This window comes from Mollisia scopiformis (assembly GCF_001500285.1).
Source record: "Mollisia scopiformis unplaced genomic scaffold LY89scaffold_1, whole genome shotgun sequence".
In the NCBI taxonomy this organism is placed as follows: domain Eukaryota; kingdom Fungi; phylum Ascomycota; class Leotiomycetes; order Helotiales; family Mollisiaceae; genus Mollisia; species Mollisia scopiformis.
The window spans coordinates 2,731,958-2,757,793 of NW_017263581.1; the positions used below are offsets into that span (position 1 = coordinate 2,731,958).

A 25,836-nucleotide genomic window follows, 5' to 3' on the forward strand; every position below is an offset into this window, starting at 1 on the left:
ATGATACTTTAAACACTACCGCCATCCGTTCCTACGTTCTTCTTGTTTAAAGAACGTTTTTGTGCGAATTATAGAGAAGCTAGAGGGGAGTTTATATAGAAGAGACGGAGGACGGGGGCCGAGGGAGGTGATTGGAGGGCGGAGAGTGGAAAACGGAGAGCAAAGGACCGAAAAAGGTGAATTTATAGATTCACTAGCCGCGGAGAACGGTTTGGAGAGTAGTAAGGCTAGGTGAGTGAATTAAATTAGCAAAGAATGAGCATAGGATGGAAAATAGCTAAGCTTTTTAGTCTTATAGTGAATAAAAGCACAAATTTGTCACACTACTATTTACATACTTGTTCTCCGTTTGTTCATGCGTTGTCGTTAGATACTGCTTATTCTGCTTCGCGCGTCTGCTTCCCATCAACGTCCAGCCTTACTACCACATTATAGTTATCCGTATCGAATTCCTGCCCTCCGACATATGCCTTCCAGTGCCAACGGATCCAGCAATCACGAGATATATCTTCCGCATATGTTGCGAGGTAGTAACAACTTGGGGCGATAGCGTAATTGTTCTGATTGAGTTCCACAGTCAGCTTGATACACGATGATATGCTGGAGAGGCTTACATCATTGCACAGATAGATGGCCCCGTTGTAAGAGCAGCTGATTCGGACACAGCTTCTTGCCCCAACCGCGCACCCACCCTGAAGGTTCTTGAGATACTTAATGCCAGCATCAATCGGCGAATACAGGGTCCATTGCCAATTTTGGCCAGCAACTGGGATGCACAAAGGTGGTAGCATCTTGCTTCGCTTGTCAAGATTGACAGGATTGTTGTCAAAGGCTGCATATGTGTCGTTTTGCTTCTCCGGGGGATGCAGAGCAACGATCTCAGGATATGAAGCTGTGAACCGAGCGTATATTTCCTTTACTCATTTCAGCTTTATTTATGTGGAAATAAGGTGTCGATGGCGAGTACCTGTGCAGTGCCATTCATTTCGAAGTCAACGCCGTGAATTGTGCCGTTGAATGTCATCTTTCCTGAGGTATAATTGGAACCATAACCTGAGAAGATGGCAGGATCAGTGGTTGCCTTAAGACCCGGAATACTGGCAGTGAGAGACTAGAAGCTGTCAGTAGGAGTGGATATACTGCCGGCTTTGAGTGAGATCTGTACCAGGGAGACGAAGGCGAAGGTGATAGCGAGGAGATACGTGATGCTGAAGGCCATTGTTGGTAGCAAGAAGGTATTTTGATAAATGTATTGTGTGTCCGTTGTGGTGTTACTTGAAGAGAAGTTGATATGTTAAGTCTTGAAGTTGTGTTTAGAAAGTTGTGGGTGAATGTAGTTTATGGCTGGGTAGTTTAGTGAAGGGAAGGCTGAGTGGTCTGACGGTCCCTTTACACGGAGAAAAGAGTGAATCTGAGGACGAGGTAAGCTCGCCTGGTTCTAAGTATTCACTGTTCCATTCACAAGGGATATTGTAATGTATGAAGCCTTGTCTTAAGAAGGGATAGATTTGAAGAGACCTAGGTGTATTATATGTGTACACAGCACATGTAACCGTGAGCTTCGCTTCTTGATGAAGCCTATCAACCCAGATTCCTATAATCAGCTTTAGCATCTTCAGATCAGCTTCGGATGGCCAAGTCTTGGCAGCATCTTCAAGCCATTACCCAAGATGGGCCAAGAAAGATTACAAGCAAGAGTAAGTCCATGAAGCGGTGTCTTTGTACTGTATTAGACTTTATAAAGTCTAGCTCAAACTGCCCTGTGATTGTCTCAAGAACTGACCTGTGGTCTCATATTCCATGCTCCCAAAAGTGAGGGTTCCTTTTCATAGATTCATCCCAGACAAAAGTCTTTAGAGGGGAGGGACAATGTCAATTTCGAGTGACAGACTAAATTATCTTTCAGCTTGGAAGTCCAATGTGAGGTGACTCATTACTCGCAGAAGAACTGTGGAAAGGAAAGGCATTTAGAATGATGATCTGGCAACTTGCTTTTGAAGTAGTTTGAATCTGATATTGATCAACGTGCGGCTATTCCACAATGGCTGATCAAGAGCAAAATTGATGTGCCAAGGAAGCACAATCGAAAGGAAGCCTTAGCTTTGATTCAGTAGTCTAGTTTCGAACATGCAGTTCATCAATCAGTACTCTCAGTTCTCTCGAAATCTCGCTAGCTGAACTTTGGCTATCAAAAACGCCAAAGCAGCCGCGTGGGGTCGTCCCTCCTTCGACATCAAAAGCATATGATCAGCATCGAACAACAGAAGACGCTCTCCATGGATCCTTAATTCAGACCTTTGAGTCTTGTAGTGGCAGCAAGGCACAAAACCACAAATTCATTGGCTAAGACTCCGCTGCCAGTAACAGCAGATGGGTTCTCTTTCGGCAAGAGATTAGGTCGTAGACGGTCGTGAGGTGGAAGTCGACGAGGTCGACATAGTGATTTTGATCCACTTAATAAGTTGGTGGCGGCGGCAGCAGAAGTCGAGCCAGGAACTAGCTCTACTATTAGATACTTGCCTAATATTTCTAACTATGATAAAGCCAGTATCACTGGAGCAGCTGTATATGCAGACAAAACCAGCTGACTATGCAGCTTTGCTTTGACTTCCGGAGTCACATTTATCTTGCATGTTAGGTTGCACGGTTCATTTTCAATGTAAACCACATAGAGCTAGGTGCTGATCAAGTCTCAACCACTTTGCGCTCTCGTCCTATAGCCAGTGAACGGCTTCTCATTGCCATCTACATACCCTGAATCTTGCATGTTGGACATATATAAGAGAGCTCAAAGGCTCGGATGTCGTCATTACCACATCTAGCTGCAAAGGATAAACATTATCACATGTACCTCACATAAATACAATTCCCTTCATCGTTTCATGAAATTTCTGAAATCTTTCAACCAATGGTTGTCTCCCTTCGGCCTCGAGTATCCTTCCTCTTCGACATCATGCTTCTGCACAATGGACAGAAAGACCTGATCTAGTGTTGTGGGACTGACAGAGTAATGTTCGAGTCCAAGTTTCTCTCTGTAATCTTCAAGAATCATGATCAATGACCCAACTCCATCAGGACCTTTGATCTCCTTCCCTCCTGTAATCACATCCTCGGTGACCTCAATCACCTTCACTTTATTCTCGTCCTCTTGAGCTGGAACCGAAAAGCGAATTTGTCCGTGATACGTCTTGTCTTCAATGACTGCCCCAGGAAACTCTTTCAAAACCCAGCTGCGAATGGCCTGGATCTCCGTTTCTGTTGTGTGAGGAGCCGATTTCATCACCAGATGAACATAGTAGGCGTTGCCGTGTTTCTTCCTTAGATAGTCACTCGTGCCCAGAGCCAACATCCTTTTCGCCATTATGCCGGCACGATCTGCTAGCGCATCTGCCTCTTCCATGCTGTGCGTGGTCAACAACAGGCTTCGTCCTGGTACAATGGCAGCAAGTGTTTTCCACATAACTCTCTTGGCAGCAGCATCCATGCCGGAACTTGGCTCATCGAGAAGTAGTACGGTGGGGTTTCCGATGAGAGCTATTCCAAGAGACAATTTGCGTTTATTGCCGCCAGATAGCTTTGCGGCCATTCGAGAGGAAAAAGCCTGTAACCCGACAGCTTTGATAACTTCTCGAACATTATGCTCAATATCTGAAACCCCACGAACACGAGCATAGAAGCGCAAGTGCTCCACAACTGTCATCTGATCCATAGCATCATACTGAGGACAGACTCCGAGGTGAGAACGTGCTTGGGCTCGATGGCGAGAAATGTCGATATTTTCGACGAAGATGCTCCCACCATTCTTGGAAGGTTGAATGTCTCCTCTGATCAAAGAAATGGTCGTTGACTTTCCTGCTCCATTGGGCCCTAATAAAGCAAACACCTCCCCGCGCTTGATACCAAATGTCAGATTATCCACAGCAAGAACGTGCCCAAAAATCTTCGTAAGGTGAAGAACTCGCAGTCCATCGTTGGAGCTAGTGACTCGGAGAAGCTCTTCTGCTACTTCCTCGTCGACTACAAGAGCTTGTTCATTGATTGGGGCGATCTTTCTGATTCGACGATACCAGGCTAGAACAGAACCAGAGTCGTACCACAGGAGAATGGCGAAGAGGACGAAGACTTGAATGATAAGATAGAGGATCGGACCACCATATTGCAGGATCCCACCAGGATATGGCGCAATCTCCTTGCCAGAGCAGGTCGTCGAAAAGATATTCAAAGCCAGGAAGAGAGATCGGATGAGGCTTCCCATGGGTGTGACGAGTGAGATGGTGAAGTGAACAATGATTAAATACGAATCTATCTTATTCACGGGCTAGATATTGTCAGTATCGAAAGTACTCAGGAGGAAAGAGACCTTACAGCGTAAGTCAATGTGCACAAGTAGCCGATGAGGTAAATTAAGAACATGACAGCTTGACCAGCTGCTGCAAAAGCATAGGCTGAAAGTTGAGTCTTGGCAAAAAGCGACACAACATATGACAGCAAGATGGATGCCATCCCAAAGAGCATGAATATTAAGAATAAGTAGCCCACGTGGTACCACGCGGAGGAAGCCGCAGCGAAAATGGCAGTGCAAAGAGCGCTTGAGACTACCACGATCAAAAAGTCAAACGATAAGTATGCTAACCAGAGCGGAAGAATTCGAACGCCGTTTGAATACTCAAGTCCACGGATATTCCTTGTTCTCTCGACAGTAGGATACAGGGAGAAGAATCCAGGGTATGCAGCCATAGCCAGTCCAAAATACACGACAAGCTGCAATGCTTTTCCAGTTCCTGGTGCCCATGGTATGTCAAATGAAGCGTATTGAGTTCCAATGCTGATATTGGTGAGCATAACATCCATGATGTTTTGTCCGAACACAGCAGTGTATATATCTCCATTGCCTTGATAAGCCAATGTGGTTTGTGCTCCATCAAGAAAGAAGCCTGCAGGTGTGACGTTGGCAAAATTCCGGGTGATGTAATCATTGAAATCCGTTAATGTACCGACCATATGCAATTTGCGCTGAATGGTAGCTTGCGGTGGAACGATTGGAAGTAATGGAGCATACAAGCTTTCAAGTGTTGCGTTTGAGAAGCTAGACGATGGACCGACAATGAGATCATAATGAACTTGAGTGTAAAGAGCCTCCACGTCCGAGACAGACACGCCGTCTGCAGGTGCACACCCAACAGCATGAAAGTTCTTCAAGAACAACGTCACAAGACCCGCAGCTATGATTGGGACAAGCAGAGCTGCCGTGTAAGGGAGATAATTTCGGCGAAGGATAGTGAACCGTTTTCTAAAAAGCACCCATGCTTGCCGGAAGAATCCAATAGGTCGTCCTGTGTGTAAATCCAATCCTGCTATAGTTGTTGTTGTTGCTACTTGCTTCTCGGACTTTTCTGAAACTGGCGACTCTCGGTCGACTGTGCTTGTGCTGCTATCCTCAAGGCAAACTTCATCTGCCAATTGGAGGAATACATCTTCGATCGTGGGGCCGGAAAGTTGGTAATCGGTTAGATTCTCTGCTTCCAGACGTCGAATAATCTGTGCAGCCTGAATGGATGTCGTGGCACTGTACATTGTCTGTCCGAAAGTAACATGCCTTGTAACTCCTTCAATGTCTGGAACATTTTCGTGGCCTGGGCCAGTTTGGAGATGGATTCCGTAGCCGCCACCCAATCTGTTCTTGAGCTCAACTGACGATCCTTGGGCTCGAAGAGTACCTTTCGATAAGATTGCAATCTGGTCGGCAAGAAGATCTGCTTCATCCAGAAAGTGAGTAGTGAGGATGATTGTTCGAGCACCCCTCTCAGCAAGAAGAATGTCCCAGATCTTGCGACGACTTAGAGGATCGAGTCCACTGCTCACTTCATCAACACAGCAGACAGCACTACCTCCTGTGAACATCATTCCGAGCTGTAATTTCCGCTTCTGACCGCCAGAAAGAGTCTTGGCTCGGGCGTTGATCTTTCTGTCTAGATCAATTGCTGTGATGAGAGATCGGAGAGTCTCCTTTGTATCCATTTGTCCAGTAGATTTCAGACGATTGAAGATACGAATGTGCTCTTCGACAGTCAGTTCATCCCAGAGCACATTCTTCTGCGGAGCGATACCAAGACCGCCCGTGCCGTCGACCGTGATCGTCCCACTCGTGACGGTATTCAGCCCCGCAATTGCATCTAGGGTTGTAGATTTCCCTGAACCATTGCTTCCTAGAAGAACACAGATTTGACCCTTTCTCGCACCGAGTGTGAGATCATTGACAGCGACCACAGTGGCCTTAGGAGTCTTGGTCATCCAAGCGAATCGACGACGAAACCAATTTGGTTGGTAATGCTTGGTGAAGTTCTGAAGCTTGACTGTTTCGGATGAATTCGTAACTCCAAGGTTTCCCACAACAGATCTGCCACTTGAAGCAGTACCATAGAGATATCTCTCCACTAAAGCTCCAAGGAGTGGATAGACGAAGATCTGAAGTATGAGAAAGACCCACAGTACGATCCCGGGTAATCGCCATGCTGCCCAACAATTAGCAACGTAAATTGTGGGACACAAGAGAAAGGCCTCAGAGTGTTGGGATTCTCTCAAGATCTTGGAAACAACGACCGCTTCCCTTCAGGTGCCAACTCTTGAAATAGCTCCCGACTCTGAGGCTCTAACGTAAAGGATTGCAATTCAGAGTGGGAATAAGCTTACGATTGTCCGGGGCAGCTCTGATTAGATCTGTAGCCAACTTTTGGCGTTCGTACCTAGCCATGAAGATGATAAAGAAGACATAATTACAAGGTACGAAAAGCAGTGACAACACAGCCACAGTCCCCGAGTCACCAATCTTGATGACTTGGGAGACGACTCCGAGGAGCAAAGTCACCAAGGCCAACGTAATGCCACTGAGCTGAGCTTTCTTGAAAAAAGAGGCACCAAGGATAGAGAAGGATGCAAGAGATAATCCAGCGAGCAGGTGGTAGATGATTACAATTGCCATTGATGTGGCAGCAAATACACCCACACCGAGGACGACGCCCATGATGATCCACCCAGGAGCATATATCATGTCAAAAGCAAGATGATATGATAGAATCCTGGCTACCTGGGGCTGCCATCTTCGGAGATTTGGCATCATGGCCTCAATGAGCTGAGACATGCCCAGTTCTCGTTCTGAGGCTATGAAGCCAGTCAAATGGTAGCATATTCCAACCATTCCAATGAGAAATGCAACCCCAAGAATATTGATTATGGCACCCATGTAGTTGACTCGAATATTTGTGTTTCTTTGTGCTTGCGTGATGCTCGTATATGGATATTCGAGAACAGAGGTAGGAATTGCAGCCTCGTCGATTGTTGTGTTGAGACCTGCAATGGCATAATCGACGGCTCGTTGAAGAGGAAGGAGGTATATTTCGGCATCGTTGGTATCTTTGTTCACGTCAATCTTCGTGCCAAACGAACCATCTGCTCGAAGAGTGTAGTTCCACAGCCCTCCACTTCCCTCTGTGGGCGAAGATATGAAAACAATCGCGCCATAACAAGGAGTTGACCCTCGAAGAGAGCTTCTGCATGTATCCAACAGCTGGGACTCGTCTGAAAGGCGTACCACTTTCTTTCCGTTCGCAGACTCAGCCAAGGTATTGATGACACGATCGATATCTCCTCCAGCAAAGCCACTGTTGACGAATGCCATTGTATCTCTCCCACCGCCCGAAGCAGCTAGTCCTTCTTCCAATGTGCGAATCTGATGGGGGGAGCCAATGCCGTAATTTGAGGGAGGGACGAATAGATTTCTAGCATAGCTGAGGAAGATCATGAATCCGATTGGCAAAAACCAAGCTCGAAGACTGGTGGCGAATGCATGTCGATTGAGCGTGATGAGGACATTCTTCCTGGTTAAAGTCCATGTCTGACCGAGGAGGGCCATTGTGAGAATGACTGAGGAAATATGCCAAATGTCCAGATCATGGCAAGCTTGTTAGGAGGGTATTTGATTTCGTATTCGAGGCAATCGCCAAGTTCGCGGATGGAGGGGCAAATTCGAGGGGGTTGATCGAGGTGGTCGACCTCGGCAGGGTCTGCAGACGAAAAAGATTGAATAAAGGCTAAGTAAGTAGGTATATACAAACGAAGAGGACTATAAACAGAAAGTGAAAACATAAACAAAACTTATCGAAGTCATTGGGGAGACAGAAAGACGATCCTTGGATGATTACGGAGGTATGTTTTCATCCGTCCGTACAGCGATAGGCACAAAGTCTAAAACGCCTGAAAATGGCCGTGCGCCACAGGGATCGGCCCGTGGTGAGACCGAACTTTGTCTCGACATTCGTCACCTTCTTCAGTATATCTGCCATTGTGAGAAACACATTTGGATGTCAGGAATAACTTGGGATGAAGTGTGTGCAGTGAGTTCAGATGTCATGCACTTCCGAAGTCTCGGCTGCTAATCGGCAAGTGCCAAAATGACAAGAGAGTCCAGGTGTCATGACTAAATACAGTGTCTTAGAATTGCAAGCACGAAGATTAGATCAGACAGCATAGTTGAATTGCAAATTTCTTCTTTGGATGCATACTCTTCGGCATGGCATGTGCTTTGATTCTTTAGTCTGCTCAACTCCACGCTGTCATGATCGCACCGAACACATCACGAATCCTATCGCGAGGTCTGAATCAAAATCCAGTGTATGCATACACGTTCCCCAATTTCGTCGGATTGGCACTTGAATCTACCAAAGCCCCCATCTTGGACGTCGGATCACACCAGAACCACGCGTACTGGAGGATATACGTTTGCGAATCGAGCCACGGGAGGACAGTCGTCAAGAAAGCTTCTTGTTGAGCTTCTGTACCAGCGCCGTTGAACTATATCTATCAGCATATTCTAGTAAGGGAGACACAATCATACCTCGGTAATCGAGAGTCTCAACGATTCAGCAACTGCTACTGCTTGCCCGATATACGACTTGAAATATGCTTCATTTGTGGCTTTGTCATACCAGTGAATCGGGACGAAGTCGATGTGGCAGCCGGTGCATAGTTCGAGGAACTGAGTGAGCCATGGAAGCCCTGTGGGACCATTAGAGACGGCCGGAGCTCCCAGGTAAGCTTTGCCAGCAAAGGGGTTCATATAAGTTCGATAAGCATCGACTGCTGATTGTGGTGTCATACAAGCTCCTCCACCACAATTGTCTGGCTCATTGAAGGCAAGAAGGTGGGAGGAGCCTCTGGCGAGGGCTTTGTTGACATTGCTGACCCACTGCCAAGGTTAAAACAGTTCACTGACATCGTGCTGCACTTACGCTGCTGGTATGGCCCGTCGAGTTACCCCACAACATGGGCACAAATTCGAGATAAGATGGGTATGTTGGATCCATGTCGGAAGCCCAGTTGTAGGCCCATGAGACTTGACTTCCTGGCGCTTGGAAATTTTGGACGTATTTAGCACTCTTGTATGCAAGGCCCCGCTTGGGAGCAGATGTGCTATGGGGCTGGATGCTGCGATCGATAATGGTGATGTTGTTGACTGGGATGTTCAGAACGCCTACTGCTAGAACGAGCAAGGCGAAAAGAGTTTGAAGAAGCTGCATCTTGGGAGTCTTGTTGCGGGCAGGTCTGAAGTTCAGATAATGTTCCGAGAGGTGCGAAGAAAAATTTCTGTTTGTAGGTTGGTTTCGGTATATCAGTGAATGAGCGATGGTGAATCCGTGTGCAATTATCACTCTGACGTATCGACAACAACTCAGTAGGGAGGTTGCCTTTAAGGAGAAGCTGTTCCCAAAAATACTCTGCGGCAAGTAGATTGAGAAGGCATTCAGTGCGACGAAATGTAGCCTTTCCATTCGATATGCAAGGCGGCCTGCGACAGTGGCTTCAGCCATAATTCAATGTCCTGTTCTGGGGTCTCACAACGATCTCGGTCAAAGACGACGAACTTTTGCGATGGTGTTACAAGCAGCAATCAACGATCTGAAGTCGCACTTTTTATTGAGAGAAAAACATCTAAGCTTCGTCATCGAGTCTATCTATGAAATGGGGAAAGCCGGTGAGCCAAATTGCACAGAAAAGCCAGAGAAACCTTCCCACGATGCCTATCTCATCACCGTCGTCCATATCTACCGTCATCAAAGGATTCTCGTTACAAAACATCAAAGCTTAGAGGCCAGTTCCCCGGGAATCAAGTTCTCCCTGTATCTCCTAGCTTTTCCGTCCGCTTGCAGAAGCCAGTTCTCAGGTATCCATGGCTTCTTTCTTCCTTCCCACTGATATCCGACATCCTCGCCTCTGATGATCGTGCCAGAATATGGAACCAATGTACAGTATTCTGCTTGACAGATGCAAAGCCGTTACAGGATCGGTTTCGATTCCGTTCTTGAATTACGAACCACAAGTGCTAACCCAAGGACTTCTCAGCAGGAATGCCTCGATGTTTTTATTGTCAGCTGATCTGGCAAAGCCTGGTAGGGGTGTGACTAGAGGGCGGCAAAACAGCCTGGACCAGTGTTTGTGAGCCTCTCATTTACCCGATAAGCATCTTCTATCCGTTAGCAAATTGTGATGATATGGATACAATGGCAGTGCTTACATTACCAAAAGTGAAGCATCCTACACAATGTCCCTTCACTGTGGGCTTGCAAGTAGAGGCACACACCCCAATCTTTCCGCACTTCAAGCACACTACATGTGTCTTTCCCATAACTTTGACAACTGAGCCTTTGGTATAACGTGGAGGCCAGTGATCTACCTTTTTGACTCCACAGTCAACGCAGAATCTGTCTTCGGGACAAGTCTTGCCCCAGGCAGGATACTGATGTAGCATCAGATCCCCAAAATTGCTCCTTTGTCGAAGCCGAAGACATAACTTGCAAGCTAAAAGATTTCGGATCTTGCAGTACGGTTGTCGCTCGATGACCAAGAGTTCTGGATGAGTTGGTTTGGGAACCAAGTTGTAGAAGAATCGGCAAGTTCGACGAAGATTGAACTTTCCGGGAAAATCGGCTGGTAAGTGACTGATTATCTCATACTGGAGTTCAAGAGGGAGATCGAGGAGTGGTGAATTGGAAGTTGTGTTATTCGGGGCCATCTGATAACTCTGGTTTGAGATTCCCACAAGTACGAGAAAAGTCTTCTCCCGTCAACGAGAAAAGATTTGTACTTTGGTCACGGGAAACATTCAAGACATTCTGCTCAGGTTACGTGGCAGCTTGCCGAGGAGGTGCGGAGACGAGTGTGGGGGTGATGTAGCCAAAAAATGCACGTAATTGAATGGAGGGGAAAAGGTATCCCAGACAAGTTTGATGCGTTTGACGCTAAAATGGAACCGGGTATCAGAGACACAATGAATTATTGTAAGATCCAGTTCCAAGCACGGCTCCGGGTTGAAATTTTAAGGGTATTTGGACAGCAAAATGAAGGACGATTGGAGAACGGTAAGAAAGAGCAGCATGGTAAAAAGCTTGCAGGACTAAAAGGATCGAAGAGGAAACGTGCAAAGATGCAAACATGTGATTGTCCGAGAGCTGCTCACGGTCTGGATTAATCCCGTCTTTTCGTGGGAGTGTTCGTACGTCACCTCGAAACGAAAATATTTGAGACATATCGAAGCAAAACACCTGGTGGCGTTTGTGGGGGAGAAGTCGAGGCAGAGCGGAGTGAAGGAAGAATTTTGAAGGAGAACAGCTCCGACGGAGATTGCCGTTTCTGTCACCGGAGCCGGCCAAAAAGCTAAGAACAAGAGAGTAGCTCTGTATGCAACTGCAGCACTTGGAAAAGAAGTAGCTTCCCTTCGTAGTTCTCACAATAAACAGCAATTGAGCACGTATAAGGATGTTCTAAATTGCCTGAAAATTGCCGTGTCTGTATCTGCAGTGATGTGGGGTTGCTGACAATTGCTCGAAATTCCGGCGCATCCGATGCTGCATCAGCAACTCCTACCACTCAACGCTTCTTCCTCACTTCAGCATTCAATATTCTTTGGGTACTGTCCATCTTACCTTTCCCGCATGCACAATTGGAGGTTTTGCGTATCTTCCACTCCAAGTCACAGAGCTAAGTCGTGCGTGATTTTACTGCTCGTTAGCAAAGAAATCTGCAAGTGCAGTGATTATTGCTCGACAGACCATTGGAATGTTTAACTGATGTAGGACAAGCATCCCGACACCCACATTCTGCGAATTTCATGCGACAGCAGAGAGGTTTTGATCCTGCTTCAAGAATGCCCACCACAATGCGAATTCCCATCGACAGTCCATCCGATTCGAATCAAAGTTCGAGCTTCACCCAAACCTCTTCTCTAGTCCTGATCGCTACGCTGGTAACAATGGCGTTGGAAGAAGTGCACATAAGGCATAAGAGCATCATGCAGTAGCGCACGGAAGGCTGGCAGACTTCTGCGAGAAATGTAGTGGATTGCTCCTCGAGCTGGCTGGCTGGCTCTGCTGATGCGATCCTGTTGATCCTGGGATTGGGAGTTGGACTGCCGACTACTCGACCTACTCCTTGCCGCGGGCGCGTTCAATCGATTCGAGCGAACAAAGAGTGGTAGCCTGGAGCTGGGACGAGGCAAATTGAAGTTTATGACCGGCCGAGATGGGGACACAGGAGACATAAAAAACAACGTTGGCGCTGGGCACAGGGACCATATCAGATGATTTCTTGTCACTGCCGTACTGCGACTTGGCTCTGAGCTTGCAGATACCTGTACCTTTGAGGAGTAATTGGCCCGAGAAGGCCAGGAATTGCACCGAATCAGCAAATTCGAGCATCACAGATGGTACAGTCAAAGGCTGGAAAGACCTCGCGGTATCATTTATCAGCTCCCGCCGTCTATGTCTATGGGGTATCGAGATATAAGAATCGAGGCACTCCTATCTCTTGAGCTTGAGCTCCCATATTTGATCCGTGTTGAACTGAACCCTCCGACATCGTGGTGTTGAATCGTCGTTCCCAGCCTTTACGAATCCTTCTTGGAATGTCCATTGGCCTTCCCGTTGGTCGCCTTTCCATTTGCGCCCTTCGATGTAGCCTCGAGGTTGTCCAAAGCCCTGAAAGCTTTGGCAATTCTTCTGACACTGCTCACCAGCAACACTGTGACCGTTAGCAGTTGTCAAGTCACCACAAAGGGGCACTTGCTTCCAGGGAACACCATCCAGATGAAGTTCATGAAGAAATAGTAGACCCAGAAGTACAGGAACTCCGGTCGAGAATATGTTACACCCATGTAGAAGTGATCGAACATGCTGGTCGCATAGTAGAGGATCAAACCATAGATCTGGCCAACGCAGACAATGATCTGGAGAGGGTGACGGAGAGGGTGAGAGGTCGTAATGAAGGAGGCGACAACGAAGCAGAGAGGTCCCCATGTGAACTGTTCGTTAGCTGGGCAGATCTGTGAAGGAGGGTACTTACAGCTGTGACTGTTTCCATGCAGAGGACGAATGGGTCAGAGGTCAAATATCTGCTGTCGGAGAGCGCATATTCCTTCCAAAGCTGCCCGAATAGATCTTGTGCTGGGCCCATTCGAGTATGATTGAGGGAGAAGTAGCCTTCGAAAAAGAGGTGGATTGCGCCAGCTGCACGGATTAGCCAGATCCACAGCCAGTGAGGATATATTTACACAGAACAAACCACCAGATGGCTGCCTTCTCCCGAGCTGGGAGGTTCTTGTGTACCTTATCCACCACGCAGACGGTACCGAACAGCACGAGGGCGCAGAGACCTGCGAACATGCTCAGCAGCATTGGGACGGACCATTCGTTCGCGAGGTAGGAGGCAATCTCGACTTCGAGGGGATAGTAGGGGTGGTTGGTGATCATGTTGGCGGTATCGCGGGTGGTATTGAGGGCTTGGTAGATGATTGATGCCATCTTGATTACAGAGTCTGCGAGGTCAATTGAATTGAAAAAGATGGAGATGGGAGAAAGAGAAAGATGTGAAAGATGCAAAAGATGCGAGGCGCAATCTGCAGATTACGAGTGAATATGAAATACCCAAGGATCCTTATCTGCGAAGAAAAACCCGGCTTTTGGGTGTAGGTGAAGGTGACGGTGACGGTAAAAACAAGCAAAGCATCGTGGACCTAGCTCCAGGCTCAACGTGGCTCGTAGCGACCTTTTTTCGTTCACGACCAAGGCAATGTCTCAAATGCAGGTGCAGCCAGCCAAGCTGAAGTGGAAGTTGCAACTCGCTAAAGGATAAGAGACCCTGGAGACGGACGGGACGACAGAGGCAACAGGGACCCTTCGTGCAGCAATTCTCGCCTTTTGCTGCACAGCCTGCACCCGACAAAGGGTGCCTGTGGCTGCGGCCGGTGGTGATTCGTGGGAGGGGGCAGGGGAAGGATACTTTCGTGTTCAGGGTGACGACGCTAGCTTTGGCGGCTTTTTCCCCTTTCCATTGTATTTTTTTTTTTGCCCGTGGTGATGCGGTAGACGCAAGTGGACGATTTATATAAATAAGATCAATGATGGCCATTGTTGAGGTGAAGAGAAGGTGAAGGAAAGTTTAATTGAGTGGGAGCAAGCACGTGAGCACATCGCCTGGCAAATTCTACCTTTCCTTGGCATAGCTATCAAGATTTCATATCAAGCAATGCGATCCAACTCCTGTTCCCTTGTCCGCCTTGTCTAGATTATATAGGACAGTTGTTCTATCTTCTCTGGACTTCGCTTCCATGCATCACAGCTTCCACGGCGCGGTTCTTGGAAAATTCTAGGCTGTTAGCAGCTGCGTTAACATGAGCTGCGGGTAGCAGATGCAAAGGTAAGATTATTTGAGGTATACCCTTGGTGCCTACACTGATAATAGTGTATCTGAATGATTCTTCCACAAATATCTTTCTACTCGCAAGGCTAACAGACTAGCATAAGTAGATGCGTCTTTTGCTAGCCAGCACCCCACCCATGATGGAGAACTCTGAGGCCGTTTCGAGCTAGCCAGCGATCGGGACTTCCGAAGCATCCTGAACTTCTTCATCTTGACGTCCAAATTCACCATTGTTTGGAAAATGAGAACTCCGCAAACTCTTAGTGGAGAGCCGACCCACCATTTCTTTCTTATGGGACTTGGTTAGTGTCTACGCAACAAACCTACGGTAGCAGGCTCGTTAGCAATTCACTGAAAGATGCCGAAAAGCTGGACTGGAATTGAATACTTTTCAAGATAGAATGGTCAACGCGTCAGCTCTAGGGGCCGACAGATTTTGTCAGGGATATCACGAAGCTTGCAATGCAAAGAAATCGGAAGGCTTGATCGTTCAACAACTCGACTGATCACATATTTTCTAACTCTAAATAGCAGTCCACTCTATGTTGACTGGAAAGAGATGGCGAGCGACATCAAATACGCCTCCTATTGATTGCTGTGGTTTGACCTACTTAACACTGGCTTGGGAATACTCGAATGATCGAACAGAGGTCATGACTATCTCCGACAAGTTCGCAAGCTTCACTGAACTTTTGATACATCTTTTCAAAGAAGACATAGAGAGACAAGGACGAAGGACTGCAGGATGTGCCAGTGACATACCTTGATATTCTACAGGCCGAAAGTTTGTTCTGTGGCGACTCGGCCATTGGTCTGCTTTCTGTGCGACCTGATTCAATCAAACTACCATCCTCGATGTTTCACAAGATTAGTCATGCCGGTTTTGTGGCTCTACTCGCCGTACCTTTGTGGCACAGGACCAGTCGAGTTGCTGAAACACTGCATACGACTGGGAGACCAAAAGCTGGGAACGCTCCAGCTTCATTGTTGGTTTCTACTATCCATATAACCATACTTTACCACCGATCTCGAAGATCAATCTCCTGTTTCGCTGTTGAATTACAGTTCCAAACCGCGTTGTCGCCACGCTTCTTTTGCGAGCCATAGATGAAGACGTAGCAAATTTCCCAGCCGTGAGGAAACACATGTTAGAAGAATTTCCCAAGCACAACAGGTTGGAATTCGGCCTACACGACAAAATCTTCACTCTTGCCTTCGGCTCTGAAGACTCTGAAGTGGCAATGATTCAAGATGGACTCGGCCAGCGCCTAGACACTCCAATACTGCGGCGTATGGGTTCTGTGTTCGAAATGGCGTGGGCTGAGATTGAGGGCGGGCTATCACCTGCCTTCTTATTGAATGATGTTCCGAACAAGAGACTTCCTGACAAAAGCACGGTGAGGAAATTTAAGGATAACATGAACAGTATGAAAGTTCTTGAAGAGCGATTGCAGGAATTAGACAGATTGATCCAAGCAGCTGCGGCATATGATCGAAAATATGGATGTCGGCGATTGCGCGAATTGTCCTGATTGCCAGAATAAAGTCCCAATTGAAGGAGATCTATCTGGGAAGTTGGAGAAGAAACTGAAGCAGAAAAGGCGAAAGGTAAGCTTTGAGATGAGGAATCAAATGAGGTATGAAAGTATACTGCCGCTTGCTGAATTATATTCTGATGGCTCTTTGTTCTCAACCGAAATTACTACATCCAGTATTGCAAACAGTCCGCTGAAGGGATCTCAATGGCGCGAAGAGCTTCCGCCAAATCTGACAACGAGCTGGATGACGGGAAAGGTTATATTTGCTTGAGCTGACGAGTTGGCCGAGGAGGGGAGAACGCTGCAAAGGCGAAATAGTTCAAATGGGAAGAGTAAACTTTCCTCCCCGACTTCGCAGAAGCGGGTTTCTGCACAGCAGCGCCGGGAAGTGTCCTGGAAGTTTCTGTTTCATTATACTTCGACTCTTGATGGGGAATATCATTTTTTGATGAGTCTGCAGACGACTTCCCGCGGGTCAAGCGTGTGTTTTTGCACCGAGATCGAATATGAATCCGTTTCAACGCAATAAACATTGTTCCTTCACGTAAATCTTGACCAAGCGGGCCAAGGCCGCTACTCGATCGATATATCTCGGCCATCACCCTCTGTCGGCCGTCTACTGACAGTGTAATGTACCGCCGCGCTGGGAGCGGGACTGACCCTTGCGACGTCACCATGCATGGAATGCCGCTCGCTAATGTGGAATCTCAATTGCCTGTTCCTCACTCGTCTCCCGAACTATTGTATGTACAACCACGGGAGCATTCATCCTGCCAGCCCTCTCTTTTGTACTTCACACTACAATTTTTATTATAGGCGGATCCAACACGATGATTATAAAGGATGCAGAACATGACACCCCGCTTTGTGAGTCTAGTTGCTTCATTCAAGCGAAAACATGCGCACGGGTAGTGACAAATTGTCAAAAAGCTCAAAGCGAGACACAGCAGCGCTTGAAGTTCAGATGAAAGATCTAGTGAGCGCGATCACGTACTCCACAAGATGTGGAATCACTGCTTCCCCTTTCTCTCGAGTGTACGTGATACTCAAAAAGATCAGAATGAACTCATGTCATACTTATTTAGCTGACGCCCTGGAATCATCTCACGGTCATCTTCCTCGCTGACACTCTGGAATCATTTTATTGCCCAAAAGTCTGCACTATCCCGCATACTTGCATCAAGTTTAGCAGTTGATTCACCTTTAGCGCCATGCATCAGTCTTTCCACTCGGTTCTTGCCGCCATCTTGACGGTCGGCACTCAATTCGCTACCTCAAGTCCCATGCATTGTCCGGACAATCCAGCTTGTTCGACGGAACCGAGGGCACTTTACTTGATGAGCAACAATGCAAACAACTCGATCTTGGCTGTTAATGTAGCGGCCAACGGCATGCTGTCAGGTGGCACTTCCATTGGCACAGGAGGTTCAGGGGGCAATTTGATTAGTACCATGACTGGGAAACCATCACAGCCAGATGCACTATCTGTTCAGGACTCCGTCGTCGTTGCTGGCCAGGTAGGCATCAACCAATTCTGCAAGTGCGATCTATGTGACTAATGCATGTCATGACAGTACCTTTTCAATGTCAATGCAGGCTCTGGCACTGTCTCAATGTTCCTCATCAATCCATACGATCCCACAAACTTGGCTCTTGTTGGTGAACCCAAGTCATCAAACGGCAACTTCCCAACCAGCCTCGCTGTTTCCCTTGAGCTCAGCACAGTCTGCGTGGCCAACACGGGCAGCCCCGCTGGTGTGGCATGCGCCACATTCAATACCTACCAACTAGGTGAATTTGATGATCTCCGGATGCTAGATGTGGGTCAATCCGATCCTCCAACAGGGCCAACTCCAGGTGTCGGAGATATCCTCTTCGACGCTACTTCATCATCTCTCGTGGTGATGGTCAAAGGTAACGGTACGGAATTCACTGGCTACGCAGCTGTCTACCCAGTTGACGTTACCGGGACGGTTTCTAGCACATGTTCAAAGACAACTCCGAATGGTACGATGGCGCTTTTCGGCGCAACGCTCATGCCTTACACGAAATCCAAAATCTATACCTCGGATGCCGGATTTGGAGCCGTGGTGCTGGATCTCAACAACTTGACAATTCCGCTCTCTAAGACTGTAGTTCCTGGACAAATAGCTTCCTGTTGGGCCAAGATATCGCCATACGGCACAGGTTTCATCACCGATGTCGCTGTCAATCGTTTGATAGAGACAGACTTGTACTCTGGTGCCATCCTATCACAATATTATCCTCCAAACGAGAATGTTGGGATGTCGGACTTCCAGATTGCTGGAACTTCGATCTGGACGTTGAGTGCTAACAATGGGTCGGTGCCAGCGGTTGTGACAGTGTTCGACATCAGTGGAGGGGCTGGTTCAGCGCAAATGACTCAAGTGTATGAAGTCACTGGAGCTGGGCCAAATTCCATGGGATTGGTTATTTATTAATCTATGAACGAGGGCGCGTATGTAATAGTTTTTCTACACTCGATTTACAATATTTATCATTGAAAGAATATTTTTTATTTAGTGCCCAGAAATAACGGTCGCAAGCGAAAAATGTTCGTTTACTACGGCAATTTCTTTCCGAATGCGGTTAACCGAGGGTATATACTACATTGCATTTTCGGTGAAAATGGGCAATTCCCGCGGCCGCCGCCAGAAGGGGAAGGCGGTCGCCGACCCTTTGACCCCCTGGAGCACTGCTCACTCACTACACAGACCACCGTGTACGCGTTTATGCCTGTGAGAGAGTGACGCCAGCGCGTCTTCCTCTTGCTTTCCTGCCCGGACAGCAAGCTTATGTATCATTGAATTCTAATAATGGATCTTCTCTCTTTTAATCCAACTTATAATGTGTTGATTTATATAAGCTGCAAATATGCAATCCACTCTCCAGCTATTACAAAGCACTTATACGACCACTACAAGGCTGCTGTCCCACCCCGTAAGATCCAGGAATATGCCCGTCTCTTTACCCCTAATTCTCTTTTGCCTCCCCGGGAAGTAAAACGGCTCCATATACCCACTCACACGCCACCGATCTCTTATTTGCGCATCTATAACAACGCTTACTACTATAAGTTGTGCCCTCCCAGTTAGCTATATGTGATCTGAGGCGAGTAGATTCTACTCAATTATTTGAAGGAGGCCTATTAATAGAGCAAGAGTAAAGGCTTTATAGACCGGCCAGCTAAGTTACGTCTTCCATTTAGTACTACTGCCTATTTCCCTATCGTTTACTAGACCTTTTATATAAAAGGCTACACTCGCTACTTCCTTGTTAATAATAGTAAGCCCGGCTCTAATCTAGCACCAGCGCAGCTTGCGGAAGCTCTTGAGAAACCACCCCTCAGCCTCCGAGAACAGGTGGAGCAGACCCTTGCTTAGAAGCTCTAAGCACCTAAATCCGACATTACCTCGCGCCACAAGACTAAGGTCTCTCTATAGCTTAACTTAACGCAATAGGAGCGGTACTTCTATAGTCATAACTTAAGTCGTGTAGTATGCTGTCAGGGTTGAACCCCATAATGCTTCGGCTACGCCTCGCTTAAGCACCAGCCTCCTTATTTTCTTTACGAGTTGCAATCTCCGATCTAAGACTTTAATCTTATGGTAATTAGCTTATGCCGAGGCTTCTACGAAGCCTCTGATCCTATGTATATAAAGCCTTAGTTAGCTACCTTTCAGTTCTTTATCGAATTCAACGACAGTTTTACCCACTGCCTACGTCTTAAGTGTTCCCTCTTGGCGTAGCCCCTTACATATGCCTCCTTAATCTCCCATCTCCTTATCCTTTATTCGACCCCGATTAGCTAGATAATTACCTCGTCCTTGTACTTGAATCCTTTAACCGTCTTATCAAGCAAGCCTGTAAATCGCTCCAAACTAATCAGATTAATATCTTTGATTAGTAGTATGTTAGTAGTTTCCTTACCCGCCGGACCACTAACTTCTTATTAGTCTACAAGCTTTAAGAAGGCACCTATACTACGTATAAGAAAGTGTGGAAGCAACTACTAAGCTTTGTTTATCAGCGTGTCTAGCGGAACTAAGGCCCTAAGCTCTCTTATCGTCTAACCGACGCTCAGATAACAGCCTTCGATTGAGTAATGCAAGCTGCAGCCGAGCTTGCCTAAGAACAGCAAAGCACTAGTCTAGCGCTAATATAGCTTTAGCAAAGTCTCGATTATACTACAATCCAACTATGTATCTTACTACTAGACTATGCTTTGTTTAACACAATTTACGACAGCATCGTCGTCGTCTTTATAGCGGTTCTTAGTATTAGAGATCCTAGATTATCTGTCACAGCGCCAGCTGTTACCAATCGCCTGAGCCAATCGCCTGCGACAGAGGCCAGGCCGGGAATGGTGGCGTTCCCGAGCTTTAAGCCTACTAGGGCTTAGCTCCTCACATGACATCCCCTTACTTCTAACATATATATGTATATAGATCTCTCCTCCTCTCCTTTCTTCTCTCCTTAGCTTTAGATTCTAAATGAATAGCCCGACGTTGCGTCGCCACCTCACACCATCGTCACAGTGCTGTCACATTATCGGTCGATCAGAATGCCACATTTAGCGATTCTCTACATTATACCCTATATCTCTCTGCCTTTATTAAGATAGCTTAGCTCCTTGTTATTCAATGGGTAGTGCTTATAGTAGATCGAGGTAAGGTTCTATATGTAGCTAATATATTAAATGTTATACAAGAGCGCTTTATGGTGTATAGTACACATTCTCCTATAAACTAGGCATAAAAGCTATATAGTTTTGGAAAGTAGATCAATGAGATCACTACCTCTCTAGGATATATCTCCTAGACCGACGACGGCGAGCACCTTAGCTACAAGGGCCTAAAGCTAGGTATGACTAAGTTAAAGAAGTTCCTGGCGACCTAGATAACCGCTGCGTAGTTACTCTTAGAGGAGCTGCTACGTGTACATCCAGACGAGGAGCGAGACGATATTATTCCACCGGTTAATCTTTACCGACTTAAGGACGATCCGGCTAACAGCAAGCCCGGCTGGAGCTTCCTAGACGACCCGCGGAATAACCACCTCTAAGAATATGATCGATGGCTGCTTAATTGTGTGCTAGATAAGAGTTGGCTATAGTAGGAGTTTTTAATCAAGGGTGCGAAGGCCGTATAGCGGCATAAGACTGCTGAGCAATACCTAAAGCAAGCCAACAACTTCCTTAAGCTATTGCTTCTCCTTATCTACATCCTTGGGGGCTAGCCTGTATAAGGAACTAAGCTTCTTAGTCTGTAGCTGCGTAATACTATCCATAGGCTACAGCGGAATATCTTTATAGAGAATAGCCTTGTTGGATTTGTTACCTTCTACCATAAGGGCTATAGTGTCTTAGAGTTTACCAAAATCATCCACTAGTATCTACTTAAGGCAATAAGTGAGCTCTTAGTCTACTATATCTGGCTCGTTTAGCTATTCTGCGAGCAGTTGTGTATACTTGCTCTAAACGTGTGACAGCACGGTGGGAAGCTCAGTACGTAGACGAAGTATCGATTCGGCTATCTCTTAGAATCTAAAGGTAAAGAAGAGAAGAGGAATGAAAGAAGAGAAGATCTAGATATATATACGCTAGGAGGAAAGGGATGTCATGTGAGAAGCTACGCCCTAACAGGCTTAGAGCTCGGGAACGCCACCATTCCCGGCCTGACCTCTGTCGCAGGCGATTAGGTCAGGTGACCGGCGATTAGCCAGGTGATCCGTAACAAAACGAAAGCCCTAGTGCCCCAACCTTCCTTTAGGCGATTAAGAAGGGAACTTACAGCAAGCTATAGCTAAGTAGTCGCTTAACGAACGTTCTCGCACAGTAGTTTAAGTAATATCTTAATACTAATACAAATATCCTTCTTTAGCGGCACGTAGCTATTACTATCTCTCGCCGGTATTTACAGCAAGCTAAGTTCCGGAAGGACTATGGAGCAGACGCTCCCGGAACTTAGAATAACGCACAAGCTACACATACTACTAATACAGCTAGTATGATCTATACAAGAGGAATTAAAGAAGTACTTAGTTATATTGCCTCTATACATATAGAGTACCGGCAGATTAGCAGAGAGTAGTATACATACCTAGGCTTTTCTGGCTTTTAGAGATTGGCTTAAATACAACCTATAGTTTTACAAACATCTAACTGCAGACAGCCCACCGAATCCTTAGTTAATCACCAGACGCTAATCAAACGCAAAGTCCTTAGAGAACTGCTAATTTAAAGCCAAATAACTAAAAGTAATCAAACCTACCCCTAGCATTCGGCGGATGTGCGGCGTAAATCCAAATCTCTTAGGCGAAATGACCCTGGATCAGGGGGGCAAGCACGGACCAGTCCACTATAAATCCTGCACCATAAATCCAGAATGCCCCGGGCGCTGGGGGAGTCCCCTTTACGGCTGCCAGCGAGCAGCGGGGAGACCTGATCATCGGGGGCTATGGGTGACCCTTTTGTTTACTTGGCGGAGTGGCAGGTGCTGCTCTGTACGTCCTGTGGCTACTGCCTCCGGCCGGGACGTGACGTCTGGGTTCGACACCTGAGGCAGGCACCTCATCTCCTGCGAGGAGCGTCCTTGAAGGCTCTCGTTGAGCTGTTTGCCAGCTATGTCCTGCGAGCCGCAGAGGCCGAGCCAGGGCAGCTGCCGACAGAGGTCATCTCGGGACTACGGCTCCTTGACGGCTTCCAGTGCCTTACCTGCTCGGCTTACCTCACCAGGGACTACAAGGCCATGCAGCGTCACGTGTCGAAGGCCCACCAGCAGAAGCTAGCGTTACACGAGAAGAGCCCTTTATGGCGGGAGTACAAGCTCCAGACCTTCTTTGCCGAGAATCGCTAAGTTCGGTATTTTGTTGTTAGTGGGGCCACAGGAGCCATAGACGCTAGCACAAAGAGCTTGGACTCGGGGGAGGCAGACTTCTTCAAGCAGCTAGATAAAGACGCAGTTACTACAGAGGAGGATGCTAAAGCAGAAGCTAACATTGTTCACGGCTTTGATAGTCACAGATCTGCAGTAGTGCCGTGGCTAAGACGGACCGGCATCGAGGAGCACACACGGGGCTTGAAAAAGGACGAGATGCACGCCTCCTTTCTGGCGCCGAGGAATGCCGACGACGAGCCCGAGCTGTTCTTAATGCTAGAGGTCATGGACGAGATCTTTACAGAGGCACACAGCTAGTGCTTCGACGGTCCCGACTGTATGCTGACCTAGCCACGGCAGCTAGCGCTGAGCCGCTTCCACACTGCTGCTGCCCCAGGGCAGAAACTACGCGCGTTCGACCCCAAGAAGGAGCCTAATACGCGCAAGACCAACTTCGGCTACTAGAAGCAGTTTTTGACTTACTGCTACCGGGTGGCGTATTACGGCGGCCACTTCACCACGGCAGACGACGACCAGCGGACCCCTAAGAGCTGCATCTAGCTCACGGATGCCTAGGAGAAGGCGTGGGAAGCGGCCTTCCAAAGTGCTGTCGAGCAGGACTAGCCTGCGCTAAGAGATGCTATATCCGTCCTCTTAATAGCGCTGATCTGCCACGAATTTGGAAGCAATCGGTACAGCTCCCCACTACTCAGCTTCTGTGCTATGCTCAGCGTTAAGCCGTACACTAAGACTTGGAAGGAACCGGGCAATTATAATAGCTGCTTGTCTAGTGTGATCTGGGTTGTGCAGCTAATCATCTTCCACGCTAGCGCCTGTCTAGAGAAGGCGGAGCTAGGTGATACGCTTGAGCGCATTGAGCAGTATTGCGGGCAGTTCTTAAAGCAGGACACCGAGACTCCTATGGGCGAGATCCTCGGCTGGCGCTTACTGCTCTTTACCGTCTCGAAGGAGGTCGTTGGGTCGCACCAAGCACAGTGGGATGTGGACGAGAAGGTCCTGACTTATAAAGACGTTGACTTGCATATAGATCACGTGCCGCGGCTCTTGCTCTCCGAGTTCCAGCAGGCCCAGCACTTGCTGTACGACGAGCTTATGTTCGGGGCCCCGAACCTCCCACGGATGCGGGCCTGGGCTTTGAAGGACAACCTAGACGCCGACGCCTTTGGCTGGTTCTTTGGCTAGCACCGGGAGAACGTTGAGCTTCTGAAGCCGCTGACACAGTCTTTACTAACTGTGATCCAAGACTCGAAGCCGCTGCGGGACTCTTTCCTCGAGATTACTGCTAATGACGCCAGGGCCTGGCGGGGGAAGGCGATTGAACGGTATGAGGCTGTGGCTAACGAGTTCCTGAAAAGGCTCTTGGTCTTGATTCACATGAGCTCTGGCCAGCCGCTGCGCGAGAGTGAGCTCTTTTCCGTCACCTGGCGTAATACCTAGCGGCGGCGGAACGTCTACCTCAAGCACGGGCTAGTCATACTACACACTACGTACCACAAGGGGCAGCAGCAGACGGGCAAGTTCAAGGATAACATCCGGTTCTTGCCTGCGCCTATTGGGGACCTCTTGCTGGACTACTTAGTAGCTGTCATCCCGCTCCGTCAGGTCTTCCTCCGCCAGTCTGCCCCGCACGCTGTTATATCCCCCTACCTGTGGTGGAGAAATGGTAGGGTCTGGGTTGACAACCGGCTCACGCAATGCATGGAGCAGGCGTGTACTCGGGCTGGCATCCCCCGGTTACACATCGCCAACTGGCGGCAGATGACGGTCAATATCGTCAAGACTAAGTTTGCAGCTAACGTCGGGTGCTTTGAGGTCGACGACGGGGCTAACGACGAGGATGCTGAAGAGATTGAGGCTGACATTCGGGTTATGACCAAGCAGCGGAACCATAGTACGCGGACTATTAACCGGGTATATGCAAACCAACATAATGCTAACTTTGGGAATGTATGGGATGGCCTTATCCGCCGGAATCTGCGTGCTTCAACTCTGTGGAAGGACTTGTGGGGGCTTGACCAGCTGCTTAGACCTGCTAGGAAGAGAAAGCGGGATGGTGAAGACATTGGTGGTCCGCAAATGCTCAAGAAGATCGCCATGGGGGTCTACCGGCCACGGAAGAAGTGGTTAGCTATGGCTCTACTAAAGAGCGCTAGAAAGCTGTACTAGGATAACACGCTGCAATGGAGGTTAGCAGCCCAGGAACGGGCTGTGACTACTGTCATATCATGGACTAAGCAGGTGGTAGTTATCATAGCTACTGGCGAGGGGAAGAGCCTGCTGTTCATGCTGCCCTGCATCCTCCCTGATGCTAGGGTGACGATCTTAGTCTTGCCCCTTGTGTCTCTGCGAGGGGACCTCCTCCGCCGAGTCCGAGAGTTAGGGATCGATCACTTAGTGTAGTCGCCTGGCGAGCAGCGAGATGTGCCCTTAGTGTTTGTCACAGTTGAAGTAGCATGTACGGAACAGTTTCGGACCTACGCCCACAAGCTCGCGGCTACGCAAGACCTCGGCCGCATTGTGTTTGACGAGGCTCACTTGACTATCATAGCGTCCGACTATCGCCAGGCTATAGTTAACCTCGCCCTAATCCGCAACGTCCGTACGTAGTTTGTTTACTTAACAGCTACTCTACC

General features: G+C 47.8%; 9 protein-coding genes across 9 annotated transcripts; 4 read left to right on the forward strand and 5 right to left on the reverse strand.

Annotated features, from left to right (window-relative positions):
* Window positions 1–377: 377 nt before the first annotated feature.
* Window positions 378–1,219, reverse strand: LY89DRAFT_727709 (uncharacterized protein; the record flags this gene model as incomplete). The annotated part of the gene is made up of 4 exons (XM_018219187.1): window positions 378–560; window positions 615–914; window positions 968–1,111; window positions 1,166–1,219. The coding sequence occupies 4 exons, from the start codon at window positions 1,217–1,219 to the stop codon at window positions 378–380; spliced, it is 681 nt and encodes a 226-aa protein (XP_018079046.1).
* Window positions 1,220–2,640: 1,421 nt separating this feature from the next.
* On the reverse strand, window positions 2,641–8,395 carry LY89DRAFT_679754 (uncharacterized protein). The gene is made up of 3 exons (XM_018213938.1): window positions 6,691–8,395; window positions 4,366–6,512; window positions 2,641–4,318 (listed from the first exon to the last, which is right to left on the reverse strand). The coding sequence occupies exons 1-3, from the start codon at window positions 7,907–7,909 to the stop codon at window positions 2,873–2,875; spliced, it is 4,812 nt and encodes a 1,603-aa protein (XP_018079047.1). The 5' UTR covers window positions 7,910–8,395; the 3' UTR covers window positions 2,641–2,872.
* A 260-nt stretch (window positions 8,396–8,655) lies between these two features.
* Window positions 8,656–9,455, reverse strand: LY89DRAFT_548228 (uncharacterized protein; the record flags this gene model as incomplete). The annotated part of the gene is made up of 3 exons (XM_018208268.2): window positions 8,656–8,847; window positions 8,891–9,241; window positions 9,285–9,455. Coding segments are annotated over 3 exons (714 nt in total), but the record flags the coding sequence as incomplete, so codon positions are not given.
* Window positions 9,456–10,519: 1,064 nt separating this feature from the next.
* LY89DRAFT_572704 (uncharacterized protein) lies at window positions 10,520–11,068 on the reverse strand (the record flags this gene model as incomplete). Its single annotated transcript, XM_018208654.1, has 1 exon — window positions 10,520–11,068. A coding segment is annotated over one exon (549 nt), but the record flags the coding sequence as incomplete, so codon positions are not given.
* Window positions 11,069–12,934: 1,866 nt separating this feature from the next.
* On the reverse strand, window positions 12,935–14,077 carry LY89DRAFT_703638 (EBDP2, emopamil-binding protein; the record flags this gene model as incomplete). The annotated part of the gene is made up of 4 exons (XM_018217334.1): window positions 13,598–14,077; window positions 13,390–13,553; window positions 13,114–13,348; window positions 12,935–13,068 (listed from the first exon to the last, which is right to left on the reverse strand). Exons 1-4 carry the CDS (start codon window positions 13,845–13,847, stop codon window positions 12,935–12,937), a joined length of 783 nt encoding a protein of 260 aa, XP_018079050.1. The 5' UTR covers window positions 13,848–14,077.
* A 3,104-nt stretch (window positions 14,078–17,181) lies between these two features.
* On the forward strand, window positions 17,182–18,745 carry LY89DRAFT_713486 (uncharacterized protein; the record flags this gene model as incomplete). Its single annotated transcript, XM_018218058.1, has 3 exons — window positions 17,182–17,318; window positions 17,491–17,800; window positions 17,858–18,745. The coding sequence occupies 3 exons, from the start codon at window positions 17,182–17,184 to the stop codon at window positions 18,743–18,745; spliced, it is 1,335 nt and encodes a 444-aa protein (XP_018079051.1).
* Window positions 18,746–22,762: 4,017 nt separating this feature from the next.
* On the forward strand, window positions 22,763–23,500 carry LY89DRAFT_727715 (uncharacterized protein; the record flags this gene model as incomplete). Its single annotated transcript, XM_018219188.1, has 2 exons — window positions 22,763–23,124; window positions 23,182–23,500. The coding sequence occupies 2 exons, from the start codon at window positions 22,763–22,765 to the stop codon at window positions 23,498–23,500; spliced, it is 681 nt and encodes a 226-aa protein (XP_018079052.1).
* Window positions 23,501–23,833: 333 nt separating this feature from the next.
* On the forward strand, window positions 23,834–24,385 carry LY89DRAFT_634964 (uncharacterized protein; the record flags this gene model as incomplete). The annotated part of the gene is made up of 1 exon (XM_018211415.1): window positions 23,834–24,385. The coding sequence occupies exon 1, from the start codon at window positions 23,906–23,908 to the stop codon at window positions 24,383–24,385; it is 480 nt and encodes a 159-aa protein (XP_018079053.1). The 5' UTR covers window positions 23,834–23,905.
* Window positions 24,386–25,384: 999 nt separating this feature from the next.
* LY89DRAFT_571753 (uncharacterized protein) lies at window positions 25,385–25,603 on the forward strand (the record flags this gene model as incomplete). The annotated part of the gene is made up of 1 exon (XM_018208609.1): window positions 25,385–25,603. A coding segment is annotated over one exon (219 nt), but the record flags the coding sequence as incomplete, so codon positions are not given.
* Between the last annotated feature and the right edge of the window lie 233 nt (window positions 25,604–25,836).